Source organism: Triticum aestivum, chromosome 5D (genome assembly GCF_018294505.1).
Source record: "Triticum aestivum cultivar Chinese Spring chromosome 5D, IWGSC CS RefSeq v2.1, whole genome shotgun sequence".
NCBI classification, from domain to species: Eukaryota; Viridiplantae; Streptophyta; class Magnoliopsida; order Poales; family Poaceae; genus Triticum; species Triticum aestivum.
Genome location: NC_057808.1, coordinates 505290885 through 505306925, shown reverse-complemented (window position 1 = coordinate 505306925; position 16041 = coordinate 505290885). Strand labels below are relative to the sequence as shown.

Genomic DNA, 16041 nt, shown 5'->3' with positions numbered 1-16041 from the left:
CTCCTCCTTCTTGATCCAGCAAGGGGGAAGGAGAGGTTGATGGAGATCCAGCAGCACGACGGCGTGGTGGTGGATGTAGCGGGTCTCGGCAGGGCTTCGCCGAGTTTCTGCGAGACGGAGAGGTGTAGCAGGGGAGGAGGGAGGCGCCCAAGGCTGTCATATTGCTGCCCTCCCTCCCCCCTCCTTTATATAGGCCCCCTTGGGAGGGGGGAGCCGGCCAAACCCATCTAGGGTGGGGGCGGCGGCCAAGGGGGGTGCCTTGCCCCCCAAGGCAAGTGGGAAGCCCCCCCACCCTAGGGTTTGCAACCCTAGGCGCATGGGGGGAGGCCCATGGGGGGGCGCCCAGCCCACTAGGGGCTGGTTCCCTTCCCACTTCAGCCCACGGGGCCCTCCAGGATAGGTGGCCCCACCCGGTGGACCCCCGGGACCCTTCCGGTGGTCCCGGTACAATACCGGTAACCCCCGAAACTTTCCCGGTGGCCGAAACTTGACTTCCTATATATAATTCTTCACCTCCGGACCATTCCGGAACCTCTCGTGACGTCCGGGATCTCATCCGGGACTCCGAACAACTTTCGGGTTTCCGCATACACATATCTCTACAACCCTAGCGTCACCGAACCTTAAGTGTGTAGACCCTACGGGTTCGGGAGACATGCAGACATGACCGAGACGCCTCTCCGGTCAATAACCAACAGCGGGATCTGGATACCCATGTTGGCTCCCACATGTTCCACGATGATCTCATCGGATGAACCACGGTGTCGAGGATTCAATCAATCCCGTATGCAATTCCCTTTGTCAATCGGTATGTTACTTGCCCGAGATTCGATCGTCGGTATCCCAATACCTTGTTCAATCTCGTTACCGGCAAGTCTCTTTACTCGTACCGCAATGCATGATCCCGTGACTAACGCCTTAGTCACATAGAGCTCATTATGATGATGCATTACCGAGTGGGCCCAGAGATACCTCTCCGTCACACGGAGTGACAAATCCCAGTCTCGATCCGTGCCAACCCAACAGACACTTTCGGAGATACCCGTAGTGCACCTTTATAGTCACCCAGTTACGTTGTGACGTTTGGCACACCCAAAGCACTCCTACGGTATCCGGGAGTTGCACGATCTCATGGTCTAAGGAAAAGATACTTGACATTGGAAAAGCTCTAGCAAACGAAACTACACGATCTTTTATGCTATGCTTAGGATTGGGTCTTGTCCATCACATCATTCTCCTAATGATGTGATCCCGTTATCAATGACATCCAATGTCCATAGTCAGGAAACCATGACTATCTGTTGATCAACGAGCTAGTCAACTAGAGGCTTACTAGGGACACGTTGTGGTCTATGTATTCACACATGTATTACGATTTTTGGACAATACAATTATAGCATGAACAATAGACGATTATCATGAACAAAGAAATATAATAATAACCATTTATTATTGCCTCTAGGGCATATTTCCAACACTGGCATTACAAACTTATCATAATGGGGTTAGTATAAACAGCTACGGCAGCGCTGGTTGCACTGGTGATTGGAGTTTAGATTGAGCTAGTGTGTGTTAATTTCAGTTTATGTTTAACTATTACTTGAGTTTCCCCATATTTGATTTTCAATAAGCTGACCATATTTCCCACATGTAGATCGATTTTAGTTGCACCGGAACTAGCTCTACTCAACATATGTACTCATATATGTTTAAGTGAAAATTAATTTGAACTGAAAAATCTATGACCCCCATGAAGAAGATATCTTGCGGTGATCAGTCCAAAAGTCAACATGATGAGTTGAGATGTGTAGACTAATCGAGCCAAAAGGTGAAAGGAAAAGGCGGGATGTGTATACTACTCAAGATGAAAAGGCAACATGAAGAGGTGAGATGGGTAGACTACTCGAGATGGTGTGGAGTATATAAATCTCTGGATTTTATAACTTTGGTTTGTATGCAATGAATGAGAATGTGTATGATTGTGTCTAATGTGTATGTGGGAATGTTCTCTTTGAATTTCAATCGTAGGGTTAGCTAAAAATAATTAAAATACCATGTATGAATAAGAAATGGGAGTGGTTCTGAACTAAAAATTGCTTCAAATGATAATGTATTCTGGGTGGTTCCACTTCAAATGATAAGGTATTCTGGGCGATTCAGTGACAGAAGCGCCTACAATGTAAACATTAAAAGTAGTTCTATTTAGGGAATCACCAAGGACCTTAAGGCATTCGAGGTGGTTTTAAAAGCACATCTGATAGTTTGAGTATTAGCTAGCCTAGTGGCAAAATGCAAAACCGCATCAGCTCCATGGACGAAAAACAACCTCCAAAGCCCGTTATGTACTTGTGCATCCTACTGCGGTGTAGAGATTTCTACCATACAATCAAAGTTAACAATGATCCTATTGCAGTCCATATGATCCACAAGGATAAGACCATGAAGAATAGCATATGCTTCAGTCGTACCACCATCATATACTTGACCGATTAATTGGGTTGTTATGACAATAAAAAATCTGCGGCCATCAAGAAGGATAGCTCTAGAAGTTCCATGATTCATGTCCTCGTCAAAATACGCATCCACATAAGTTTGACATAACATTTTAGCGGTCTTTCCCAGCCATGATGTCGGACGCTACAAGATCTAGTTGAAGCTCTCTCATTGTTCAAATCAAAATAATGATGGCCCTGCCGAATGACTTGGGGTTTGAACGCGTTCCCTAGTGATAGATTATCGCCTTTCTCACCACACGTACCAAGGAGCAACCATGATCATGATGTTAAGATCAGCATGACCAATCATTGGGGAACGATTTCATTCAGACATAGGAGGCGTTCCAGGCATGAATCTGAAGGTAAGCCGACATGTTACGACTGTGGGAGGGCTCGATCCACCATGCATGCTTCAATGATAACATCTTGGAGTCCTAAATCTTTCCATGCTGATTATTCATGAACTAAAGTGAGCAAGGCAAGCTTAATATCATCTGCCCCTGCGAGACAAAAATAGCATTAAGCGCTCACCTTGACATGATGGTTAAATAGAATTGACCTACACGTTAGCGTGTTACACATAGCTTTCCACATTATTATTTTTTATTATTATTGGTAACTTTATGTCCCAAAGCTTTGACTAGACCGGGTTGATGACATAGTTCTCTGTGTCCATGTTCCTTCACAACTTCTTCCTGTGGTGATGCTCCCACTCAGCATAATATGCCAACTGTACAGAAAAGGTCCCCATCTTTGTAAACTTCCATGCCATAAAATTCTTAGTGTCCATAACTATGATATGGAGAATAGTTTGTGCATCGATTGGCCAAAGAATATCATGGATCAACTTCATCCCACCGCTCGGACTGCGAGTTAATGAGATCATTGACATGTGTCAAAACAACATGAAGGGCCATCGGGATTCCATATGGATTCTCCCAAAATTTAACCTTTGAACCATCACCTATTTGTCAAATGCAATCTCTCATAAAGGTTTGAAAACAATCTGACGGTTCCGCTCCAACATGGGTAGGTAGCCCCAAATATGCATCGGATAGAGATTTTGTGAAAATGTCCAAAGTAATGCAAATTTTATTCCTCGTCTCCACTGTCGTACCCAGGCTAGAGAAAATACATGATTTTTGCACACTTACAAGCTACCCATGTACTGTAATATTTGGCAGGATTTAAGGTTGTTGGGGGAATTGCATGTCGCTCTGCAGATACCCATCATAAAGGATACTGAGGATATTACCAAGACTTCTTCAGTTGTTTTGGGGGTGGGTCAGAGCGAGTATGTTGATCCCGGAGGTGGTTCACAAATATGTGGCAAGGTGTGCGTGTGTGCGTGTGTGCGTGTGTGCGGGTTTGATCAAGAAAATGCATATCCTCGTCAACGAGAACAGTTAAAGGCGAGGCCAGTAAACAATGATTTGCTTGTCGACCAAACAGACAACATACTAAGTCCGCAAGTTCATGAGGGGAATGGTGGAATCCAATGCCAATCCAGAGAGCTTATCTCTTCAGGAATATGCTTCAACACACGATCTCAGTTGAAATCATCCATAGGTCACAAGTCAAAACATCTTGATGTCTACAGAACATAACCCTTAGAACAAGATCGGAGACTGGATCGATATTGGCAGTTTTTTAATATGTACATATACAAAATATTTTTAAAAGATGCTTAGAAAAGTGTCCAAAAGAAAGCTAGAGAGGAAGTAGTGTTGGAGGGGAAAACGTTGGTTTATCTTCTTGCAAGGAGAGGGTGGTTAAGTATTCACAATGAGTGTCGAGGACTGTACTAGCTAATTGCTAATTGCCCATGCGTTGCAACGAGGGCATACATATTCTAGTGATCATATCCCTCAAAAAAATATTCTAGTGATCCTCCCGTCCAACGCTCGATGATACTTTTCATAATTAGCATGATCCTCCCGTTCAAAGAATGATACTCTACATAAGTAACTTGATCCACCCGTCCAAAAAGTGATACTCTCCATAATTAACGTGTTCCTCCCGTCCAACCCTCAATCATACTTTTCATAATTAATGTGATCCATCCAAACAATGATCCTCTACATAAGTAACGTGATCTTCCCGTCCAACGCTCGATGATACTTTTCATAATTAACGTGATCCTCCCGTCCAACGCTCGACGATACTTTTCATAATTAACGTGATCCTCCCATCCAAAGAATGATACTCTCCATAAGTAACGTGATCCACCCGCCCAAAGAGTGAAACTCTCCATAATTAATGTGATCCTCCCGCTCGATCATACTTTTCATAATTAATGTGATCCGTCCAAAGAATGATCCTCTCCATAACTAATGTGATCCTCCCATCCATAGAATGATACTCTCCATAATTAACACGACCACCCCCGTCTAACGCTCGATGATACTTTCCATAATTAACATGATTTACCCGTTCAAAGAATGATACTCTCCATATCCTCCAGTCCAAAGAATGATACTCTTCATAACTAACATGAAACCAACAAATGTATGAAACCAAACCAAACCACGACGTACCATCACGACCGCGGCCTCCCCTTCAGTAGTAGAGACGATGGCACACATTTATGATTTAGTACAATAATTTAATCATTGTGTTTATCGTTATTTCATGGCAATGCACCGCACGTGAATTCAGCTAGTATATGTAAATGGTGGATTACCTGGTTCAGTGGCACGCTAGCTGTTACTCCCACCATACCAATCAGGAAAAGGAACAACATCCATCGTCCAGTCGGTATATTGTCAACAATATCTCTTGGATCTGGATTTTCTCCCAGTGATTTGGCTACACCAGAAGTCATTCCAACTACATAATTTGCAAAGCCACCTGAAGAACAGAGGTAAAGTCAAAATAAATTTGTCAGTGTGATTGCCAATCATGATCACTAGGTTGAAGTGTCTTGGGACAGAGTACTAAAGTTTTTGTTCCTCGGATATATATGTATCTGATGGATGAGCTCACTCATATATGTGCACCGAAATTGCTAACTCCACATTTCACTTATCATTGAAGGGGCGGAGTAATATGCATGCATTTTGTTTACATTTTTTGATAAAGGGCTAATACCAAGGTGTGTATGATCCTTACCACATATTGCTGTGTTGAGGCAGGTGGTGACGGTGGTGAGGATCAGGACGTTCTCCTGGCGCGAGAAGGGCAGCGTGGTGAACCCCGCGGCCCGCTGGAGGTTGATGAGCCACTTGAGGAAGAAGAAGCTGAGGACGTTGATGGGCAGATTGAGCGCCTGTATGATGCCGGCCTTCATCATGATGCGCAGCCCGACGAAGCTGAATACGGTGCCGAGGACCACCGAGATGGCCATCGACCGCAGCGTCACCTGGCCCCATGTCCCCGGCAGCGGCGGCTGGCTCTCGAAGACCCGCTCCACCGACGACGCCACGCTCACATCTCCGATAGTCGCGTCCATGGGCGAGGGGCCGGAGCTCTGGCGACTTCGGTTGGGGGCTCTGGGTGTGGACGGAGGAGTGGTGGTGTGATCTTGGTTAGTTTCTCATTTCTCAACGGGTGGCGCATGCAGGTGGAAGTGGTGAAAGGTGGGGAGGGAGTGTAGGGAGGAGCAAAAAAATAGGATGCATCAGAACAGACATCAGTTGACACGTAGTAGTGCTCGTTGTGAGAGGAATCGGAATTGGAGGTGAGCAATGTTGGAAGACAAATGTATAACATTATAACTACACTATAATAATCTTTCGGGAGTTGGTGCTTGTTTGTCTTCGTCCTCCTGATTTTGGTCAAATATAATCTGGTGTGCAGAGCAGGATGTGATCTTTTGGTCAGATCAAAATGAAAATGCTACGCAACTTTTGGTCAGCGTTTCTTGCAACCAAAAGCATAAAGCTCGACACAACTATGGTCTTAAGCACAACAGATAAATATATACTCCCTCCGTTCCTAAATATAAGTCTTTTTAAAGATTTCAAATGGACTACAACATACGGATGTATATAGACATATTTTAGAATGTAGATTAACTCATTTTGCTTCGTATGTAGTCCCTTGTTAGAATCTCTAATCTCTAAAAAGACTTACATTTGGGAACACAGGGAGTAGTTCTAAATTCAATGCCTTCATCACTATAAATTAATCAAAACACAAGTCTGATAAATATAAATATGTACTCCGAGTGTCCACCTAAAATTCACACGCTTTGCGAAATAACTAGAAGAAAAAGGAATATACAACAATGGCACTCCGGTACACAAGTATCCTGTACAGACCTGAGCTTCCCAAAGAGTACAGCTTATTACCACCTGATCAACTGTAGTAAGTAACCCAAACATTGTAGCTAAAGGGTGGGCATGCACCGATTTGAGCATGAGATTCAGAAACCACAACTGTGCAAACATCTCCCGGTCGGAGGCAGCTGAAACCATCAGGTTGTGTTTTTACTCAACACATCACCAAAAAAATGAGCTTGCTTTCTCTCAGACAAAATGGAAACCCCTTGTCGCAATGCCCTACTTGTCTCGAGTTACGAAGCTTTTATCTGTTCATACTTTTCTCCTATGCTTCCACCTTTCTGCTTCTGGAATGCGATGTATCGTAGAGTGCTTGCAAAGAAAGCTTCGGCAGATGGATCAGATGCACTGCTGTCATTTTGCTTCTCTGTCCTGATCAGTTCGATCAAATCTTGGATGACAGTGTTCGTGATTTGTGGAATTCCTTTCTCAAAGAAGTACAGATACCTGAAGATAATACAAGTATGAGAACTACAATTGCAGCAATTAATCATATAAGCACCAGAAAAGATATCAGGTATAAAGCATTTACTTGTTCAAAATTTCAATGAATAGAATGACAGATCCGCTGCTTCCCTTTGATACATTGGCCATTTGTTGAGCAGCATTTGCAATTCTCAAGGCACGCTTTAAGCAAAGGAGGACCCTGTAACAAAATTTTGATCAAGCAAAAGAGGTACTTCAGATATGATTCGACAGCAGGCCCAAAGTTACTGCCTAAACTTGCCTATAAAGGACTAGACATAGTAGCCCAAGAGATATCACGCAATTAGGACCGACCACAAATTTGTGATAAGAGAATTTTCTTTCATTGTCTCAGGAAACAATGTCTTATCACTTTTTTGCAAAGTGAACAAAATTTAAAATGAGTATCTCGATAGGTTCACCTTTCACCATCCATGATTCCATCTTGGTCATCAGTCCAGAAAAGGTGCGAACATGCATAGACTGCCCGGCATTGATCAGGCTTCTTTAGAAGTTTTGCTGAGTACTGCACAAAACCGAAATGATATCATTTAAAATGTGTACTAGAAGCAACAGCTTTGGGCCATAAGAGATTTCAAGGATGCAACAACGAAGCAAGGAACTATTACCCCTGTTGTCTTATGAGTGAGGGTGTCTCTATTTTCCACCCCAAATATATTCATCCGCTGAAGGGTTCCAATTATTAGGTGAAGTGCAGTAATTTGAGCCTTAGAATCCTGCTTGTGTCACATAGTCGTTAAGGCAAAAATATAATAACAGAAGTACAAAAGCACTTCAATGTCTCAATAAAAGCATGGCACATGACATTTATGATATGGTCCAGATCAGGCATAGAGGAACGGGGAGTCAGGTGGGGTTTCATACCGCTATTTCTTCTTCATATAAGATGAATGCTTGAGTAAAGAACTCATAAGCAACCGGTTCCAAATCACAATCATTGGCAGCCTGAATAAGAAATGCTGTCACACAATAGGAAGAAGTGTAAAAAGAATCAATCAGTTGCGCCAAGAATACCTCTGCGCATTGTAGATATAGTCTGAGAGACAATTCTGGGCAAGGAATACATTGGAGTGCTTCAATGGTCTGAAAAATGAAAAATGATGAGAACATTGAAGAGTTAATAATGGAAAATTCTGGACAAGTTAAAATGTATGAGAATAAAAACCTGATGCAAGATCTGAAATATCTTCTTAGGAGTTGCGGGAACTTCCTCCCCAGTGACATCTCCATCTTGACCTTGTAATCGTCTGACCAACTGCAGGCAAGAAAAAACATCCAGTGTAACTCAACTGTTAGAATTGGTAAGCCAAAACAAAGCAAAGCACCTACCCAGTATTATCATGCCTACTACAAAGCAGCATGTGCAACCATACAGTTCATGTTTTTTGACAACATTGTGTACGAATACATCAAGAAATATGTAAGCTTCTTATTCCAGGATACTGTTCACTATACCTTGAGAGCGGAGAATACTAAGGACGGCACAGTGAAAGGTAGACGCTTGGGACCTCCCTGAAGTATATGCTTCTGAACAGTACATAAGATCTGAAAGATTGACAAGTATTTCCTATCAGCATTTTCAAAATTGGAAAATGGCGAGATAAGTACCCAGATTAAATGCTGCCAAGTAACCAAAACTCAAGAGCAGGTGCTTGGTTTGTCAATCTAGCATGGAGAAAGATAAATGGCCCTAGTTTCATTCATAATCATATACTACCAGGGCATGGTTCATTACCTATTGTAGGCTCTACAAATAAGATTTAACAAAATGATGGTTCAGAGTAAGCAAGTCGGTATGAGAATAATGTCTATAGGTGATAACTTACGACATCAATTTCCTAGAAACTGAAGTTCAGTTGCTTATTATGTAACCTTATTAGGAGGGCAAAACACTAGCTCAGAACTCCACCTGCCCATCGCTAGTGTAAAATGGACATATAACACAGACATATAATGGAGGCTGTAACGAGAACTGAAGTAAAGGGGGAGGAAAATGTAACAAAGACTAAAAAAAAGTTCGCAAGCTCTCAGCAAATTCAGTGTATCAACAAATGTACCTTCAACATCTCGTCGTGATCATCATTGTGCAACATGTGAATAAGGCGTGCTACAGAATTCTGCTCCTCCTTAAAATCCTCTTCATCAAGCTAATGCAACAAAATTTAACATGTTAGCAGTGTGGGTAAGCTTGCTGAGGAACTAGAATATTCCGTGACTGATCAAACAGCAGCATAAAAAGTATAAAAACAAGTTGAAGAGAGTTGAAAAATCAAGTGTATGATCTTACCTCGTCATCTTGAGCCCCATCCATATCTTTTATAAGGCCCTTAATCAAATCAAAAAGAGCCTCGATCTGCAGGAAATAGCGACAGAATCTCATGGTGTGATTTAAATAGCAGTAATAGATACAGAAACAGTGTAATGTGAAATATTACCTTGTCGGAAGTAGATATGCAGGTTGTGTTCTTCATTATGCTTTGAATTATTACCAGAGCCATCACTTTCGTTGTAGCATTATCCAGATAATCCATAACCCGGGGATAATTTGAAAGCTCCAATGCAGTAACAATATTACTATATTTCTCCAGGGGAGCACTAAGAAGTGCAACAATTTGCTTTGTTGCTCTGCTATCTTCAAGTTTTTCCTTGCCAGAAAGTTTCTTCACGCATGCACCCTGTACAATATTAGACATAACGTGAGCTAGAACGCACATCTACATCAACTATCAAACTAAAAGGGTAATAGCATATCTCTTTGTCAAAGTAAGACTTACCAGCACTTGGTCAACATAATCAAGCCGATCTGGATGCACACGGAGAGTAAATGTGAGGAGTGATACATATAAAGTTACTGCTCCAACAACCGGCATGTCAACTTGAGCTTCTATCACCTGTCAACAAACCAGGTGTCAGTTGTTTCAGTTTTACCTGTACAATAGCAGCAACCAGCTATGTAACTGAAACTGCATATATTGTACATTGGCACAATATATGTCTAATATATTGTACATTGTACATTGGTACTGCTATGAACGCACATCGATCTTATTGTAAAGGAATATAAAAGGTGCATGTATTTCTATGGTAATTTCCATGCACATTGGCACACTTACGTACATAGTAACCGTGGAAACTGTAGTTTAGATCAAATGCATATTCATGGTTAGAAAATAAGGACGCAGTGGACATGTATGACCTATGTGATTGCATATTTCTAATTAGTGATAAGCGGCAATTTAAGTGATACCTTTCCAATAGCATTGCTGAACTTCGCAAAAGCTTCAACTTGCAAAAACTCCGGCAGTACCTGCACAATTCATTAATGTAAAAGCATATACGGATTACATCTGATAAAGTGGTCTAGGGGATGCTCACTTCAGGACTTGTGGCAGCATAGTTTGACAATCTGTCCATGAGTTGAGATAGCACCGTTTTGATATCAACACTTGGCTGCAAGAGAATTTTGTGATGACTTGCTTCATAGTAAAATAAAACAGAAACTGCATATCAGTTAATAAGATCGATCGAGATTCGTAGTACTAGAACTCTGTACTTCATTGTACTTGCATTGTCAAGCTTTACCATGTTATACCCTGAATTTACGAAAGTGTAGGTTCATAATCTAACTATGGCACCACGATAAAATAACAAACCATAACTATATAATAGTGTGCTTTGCCCTCAAAAGTCCCTTAGCTAACATGATAATTTTCAATCAGGTGAAGACAAAAAAAGTGTGCCTGAACCTATATGTTAATCCTTTCTTTCAGTGGTGAAGCACAGGAGAAAATAACACTATTTAGTTTTCTAGATAATAAACATCAGGTAAACCAACCAAGTGGATCAAAGGCATGAGGATCACTTGCAAGTTGAATGATTGACAGAATTAACCTCTGTTATGCAATTATCTGCATGGAACAGCATAAACTGGGAAACTACAGCAGGGAAGCAAGCTAGAAAAGGTGAGGTTGCCAACCTGTAGCTGGGGAAATGCGCTCAACAATGTTTCCAATGTCTGTAGATGGTATTCATCTGGAAAGACTTGGATTATGCAGTCCATCAGGTAGAACTGTGCAAGATCGTCCTTACAATTAACTACCTGCCAATATATTTCAGCTTCAGGTTCCACGACATCATGGATGTACATTGTCATTTTATATCAATATATCTAACTTCAAACCTGTTCTGATATCCTTGGAAGAACATTCTCTTTGTACATTTCAAGGTCAACGCCTTCGATTTGGCTTAGAACGTGAAGGTTTTTGCCTACCTGGAAAGTTCAAAAGAACTCGTGTCATTAAAATGACTCCAAATAACAGTCAAGGAGAATCTGTAGATGGTAATTAATTTACCAGATCACGCAGTTCATTTCTTTCCTTCCCCCGCTTGTCCTTCTCCCGAACAGGCCCCTGCAGACCAGGGTCATCATTTTCAGGTTTCAGCTCAGGATCATCTAAACATGTCAATGTCTTATAATCACTAAGTTCTGTAAATGTCCAGAACTAAGTTTCCAGATGACTGTATATGTGGTAAATGATCTTTTTCTGTGCAACATATGTGATTTGGTATGAATGTAGAGCAGACTAACATGGTAAATGCATGATAATAAAGGAAAGTAAATAAATAAAGTTGTGTCTTAAGGTTAAACAGCTAGCAAACAAACCTGATGCTGCATCCGGACCCAGAGTTTGTTCATTTCTATGAAATTCTGAAGAACAAATTCAACTGCATCATTAATGCTATCAGCATCCCTGCGTGATGGAAGTTGAAAAAACAAAAGATGGAATATAAGGAAATTGTTGAAGAAAAATAATTACAAAGAAAATGGCAAAACACTATCTGGACAACTCATTTCCAATGTCCCAGCAACCAACTATAGTGAGCTAAACTAACTACAGATCATTTCAACATGAACCAAAATCAAGTGAGGTCACTGGAGCGTATAGTAATACAATTGCATGCGACTAAGATTGATTAAATCCTATATTAGTTAATGACAAAGCAGGGTTGATGACGAAGTACCAGCAAATAATGAATATCAAGTCCCGGCACCCAAGTGATTATTAATATTGCCGGAGCTGTACAAAATGAAGAGAAAAGGGAACTAGTAACACTAGTGTTACTAGCGCATCATGTAAATTTGTAAAAATACTGTCTAGGTTGCTAACCAAGACATCATGTTTACATGAAAGATTAGCTTGTTTCAGTTTCAGTACTAAGTATCCTGTTATACAAAGTCAATGACTCAATGTAACGTGATTATTTTTTAATTATAGCACATGCTACATTTTACAAGAAATTTGTAGTACATTTTTACAAGAAAATTTGTAGTACATACTTATGTAACAGAATTGGAGAATAAGCTAATTCTTCCTAAAGTTAGTGTTTTATTTGTGAGCTCGAAATTGCCATTGGTACACGCATATTAATGAAAGCAAAACAAACTGAAAATAGTTAAAAATTTAGAATGATGCACAGTACCCTTCATACTCTGAACCAATATCAGGTAGCTTGTCTCGGCTTATCTGAGAGAGGTAACTTCTTAGGAAAAGTCCACGAAGAGGATGTTGAATGCCTCGACACATTTCAACAAGGTCTTTCAGAACATCTTTAGCGGGAGCCTCTTTCGATTTAATGTACACAGATCCTACTGTGCAGAGCAGATAACTAGCACATGAACAACATAAGATCAGATAATACTATTCATAAGTTCTTTAAATTGAAAGAAATTACAGTGTTGTACAGATGGCATGGTAAACAGCTAGCTTGGTATTTACATATATTAATTTTACACGGTTCAGTTACAATAAAATAGATAATAAAAGAACAGAATAATTATGGGGCCTGGCAGTCGGGATCTAAGCTGAACTCGGGACTTGATCATGGACGCACCATCTTATTTATACAATGTTCCAAGCTAATAAACAATTATCATGTTCTAAAAACACAGTGATAAGCAGTAACATATAAATTAATGGCTGAGCGCCAGGGCCAAACATACAGGCAAGTGTTGAGTTAAGTTGAAACTTAACATGACAGTAAATTCAAACGACGACAGTTTAAAGTTACATAAAATTTGTAGGGGGGTTCAGAAACTGCTTTATGCGAGTCAAAGTTCTATCATGCAAGGTTCAAAGACAAGTCCATGCCAGAATATAAGCAGCTGCAATATTCCTGATAGTAAACGCATTATGAGTTATGTGGACAAGAACTCAAATTAATTGGGTCTAAAACCTGAAAGAAGCAGCAGGTTTGGCTAAAAGGTGGATCGCAATTATGTGAAGTTTTGATTAAATGACCTTTAACTCCGCCTATGTCTTCTAGGCATAGCCGGTCCCAAGCCCGGGTAAAGGAGGAGGGTTGTGATAGGCTTGGCGAGCCAACATAAAAACTAGCCAGTCCCATGGGTATGAAACCCATTTGAGCGAGAATATTTACTAGGATGGGTGACCTCCTGGGAAGTCCTCGTGAAAGGGTTTCATATCTAAGGGTTGTGATAGGCTTGGCGAGCCAACGTAAAAACTAGCCAGTCCTTTGGGTATGAAACCCATTTGGGCGAGAGTAGTACTAGGATGGGTGACCTCCTGTGAAGTCCTCGTGAAAGGGTTTCATATCTAGCCTACCCCAACTTGTTTGGGACAAAAGGCTTAGTAATTAAGTTTGATTAAATGACCTTTAGACTTCATTTACAACTTAAGTTCCACAAAGATGAAATAATGCCTAGACTTAGTTCATGATTTATGTACAAACAAGTTTAGACAGAAGTATCATTGGAGAGTCTAGTCCTGACATATCATTCCACACTCTTTGCAAGCAACTGAGATGTGGCTAAGAATAAAGTTTCCTCGATTGTGTTTGAACTTGCTAGAAACAGCTAAAAGTATTGAGTGGTCCCACTACCAAGCAAACTCTGAATACGATGCTGGTTGTAATTTTCCCATGGTTGCAGGTGCAGTTGAGTTGATACAACCATACAAATCAGTACAGTAACTTCTAACTAATATGGTACTTCACGAATGACAGTACAATATGATATAGCACATGTTGAATGGCCTGAAATGTCTTAGTGAAAAATAACAAATAATAAACTGTGTCCATTTTGCACTATTGGGAACTAATCTACAATACAACGAGGAATAACTGGTGGTGGCAGAATGGAATAACATATCACTGTCTACTGTTCAAATGTGTGGAACTGCAGAGCAATAAGTCTTTTATTCATATATGTCTCCATAGAATTTGCACTTCATTCAAACTAGTCTAATCAACACGATTCTCGTGGTTGTTAATGTGGACATGGCATGTCATTTACTGAGAATATCCCACCGATTGGAATGATAGCCACTCCCAATCTCTTCCGAGCAAGTAAAATCGAACTAGCATCAATCTCTGTAAGAGTTTAAAGGGGGCCACGAGCCTTACAGTCTCGGCAATACGTTGCCAGCATGCTGAACAAGCTCGTAGAGATCAACCACGGAGCAGCTCCCCCGGCGGGTCTCCTCCCTGAAGAACATCTCCAGCTTCCGCATCTCGTCGAACGCCCTCATGTCTGCAGCAGCCCAACAAAGTGAAATCCTGTCAAACCCCAGCCGAACCCACACACACTCGCGGAATTCAACGGCGCCCGGAGAACACCCCACTCACATAGCTCGTAGTACTTGTGCGGGGAGAGCCTGGAGGTGCGCAGCTCCGAGAGCATCTGCGCCGAGTACTTGAGCGCGTCCTTGAGGTTGTTCGAGTCCTGCAATCCACCCACGAAATCGCCGATCGAGGCGGGGGTAAGCTAGCGACCGGGGGAGCTAGGGTTCCGCGGGAGGGGGCGGGGCTTACGAGGGCGCGGTGCATGTAGAAGGCGTTCTGCTGGACGCCGGCGATGCCCTCGGCGAGCCAGCGCTCCTCGTCGTCGCCGCCGCCGTCGGGCAGCATCCTGGCGGCCGCCGTGTTGGCCGCCTACGGGGGGCGGCGGATCTGGTCGGCGGCGGCGACTCTGGCTCGGTGGGTTGGGGATCTCGTCGCGCGTGGCTCTGCGCCCTCGGGTTTGGCTGCGTGCGGGTGTCTGTGTTCTTCGCGTGTTTGTTTATGTTCAGTTTATCTCTGTGCTTCGATTGATACCTTTTCCCCGGATCCCGAATGGTTTCGATCGGAACCGATGCATACAATTGACCGGCTGGTCTGGCAGGGGCTGACTTACCCATGAAGTAGATCTCACGAGTGGCCTGGTATGTAATTTCTTCGATATTACTAGTTGTATTCTTCTTCTTTTTTATAACATAGCATGAGTTCTATTGACTCTTAAGTAACATCGCGAGCACAGATGCATTAGTCCTGAACACTAAATTCAAAACAAATGATAAAAAATTCAAAAAACACTGATTTATTTGTGGGAAACATTGTTAAATGTTTGGAGTGGTTGCAAAGTTTCATGATAAAAAAATAGATTTTTTTAATTCATTACCATTTGTTTTGAATTTACTATTCATCTGGGTCCATATCCCACGAATGTCATTTCATCATGAAACTTTGGAAGCACTCGAGACATTCAAGAGTCTTGCCAAAAAAATCAAAAATCTTTGAACTTTTTACCATTTGTTTTGAATTTACTATTCATACAGGTCCATATGTACTCGCGGGGGCTGCCTCCCAAAAAAAAGATCTCTCGCCCCTCTCGCGTCACCTCCCCCGCGGGCCGCTCGGGAGGGCTCAGCCGCCGTCGCCGCCGCGTAACCCTCCTGCGCCCTTCTCTCCCTCCACCGCTGCCAATAGTCGGCGCCGGGCAA

General features: G+C 42.0%; 2 protein-coding genes across 3 annotated transcripts; both read right to left on the bottom strand.

Annotated features, from left to right (window-relative positions):
* Positions 1-2501: 2501 nt before the first annotated feature.
* On the bottom strand, positions 2502-6104 carry LOC123123266 (probable metal-nicotianamine transporter YSL3). Its single transcript, XM_044543744.1, has 3 exons — positions 5607-6104; positions 5179-5345; positions 2502-2995 (listed from the first exon to the last, which is right to left on the bottom strand). The coding sequence occupies exons 1-3, from the start codon at positions 5944-5946 to the stop codon at positions 2960-2962; spliced, it is 543 nt and encodes a 180-aa protein (XP_044399679.1). The 5' UTR covers positions 5947-6104; the 3' UTR covers positions 2502-2959.
* Positions 6105-6587: 483 nt separating this feature from the next.
* Positions 6588-15399, bottom strand: LOC123123265 (vacuolar protein sorting-associated protein 35B). Of its 2 annotated transcripts, XM_044543743.1 has the most exons (22): positions 15095-15399; positions 14909-15005; positions 14687-14813; positions 12746-12931; positions 11928-12015; positions 11617-11673; positions 11445-11534; positions 11241-11363; positions 10640-10714; positions 10512-10571; positions 10039-10155; positions 9700-9939; positions 9552-9617; positions 9322-9411; positions 8720-8809; positions 8430-8519; positions 8279-8347; positions 8129-8209; positions 7873-7980; positions 7666-7769; positions 7311-7424; positions 6588-7225 (listed from the first exon to the last, which is right to left on the bottom strand). In XM_044543743.1, the coding sequence occupies exons 1-22, from the start codon at positions 15188-15190 to the stop codon at positions 7012-7014; spliced, it is 2382 nt and encodes a 793-aa protein (XP_044399678.1). In that variant the 5' UTR covers positions 15191-15399; the 3' UTR covers positions 6588-7011. The 2 variants fall into 2 exon arrangements, with proteins under 2 accessions (XP_044399678.1, XP_044399677.1); XM_044543742.1 differs by having other exon boundaries at positions 8129-8347.
* Between the last annotated feature and the right edge of the window lie 642 nt (positions 15400-16041).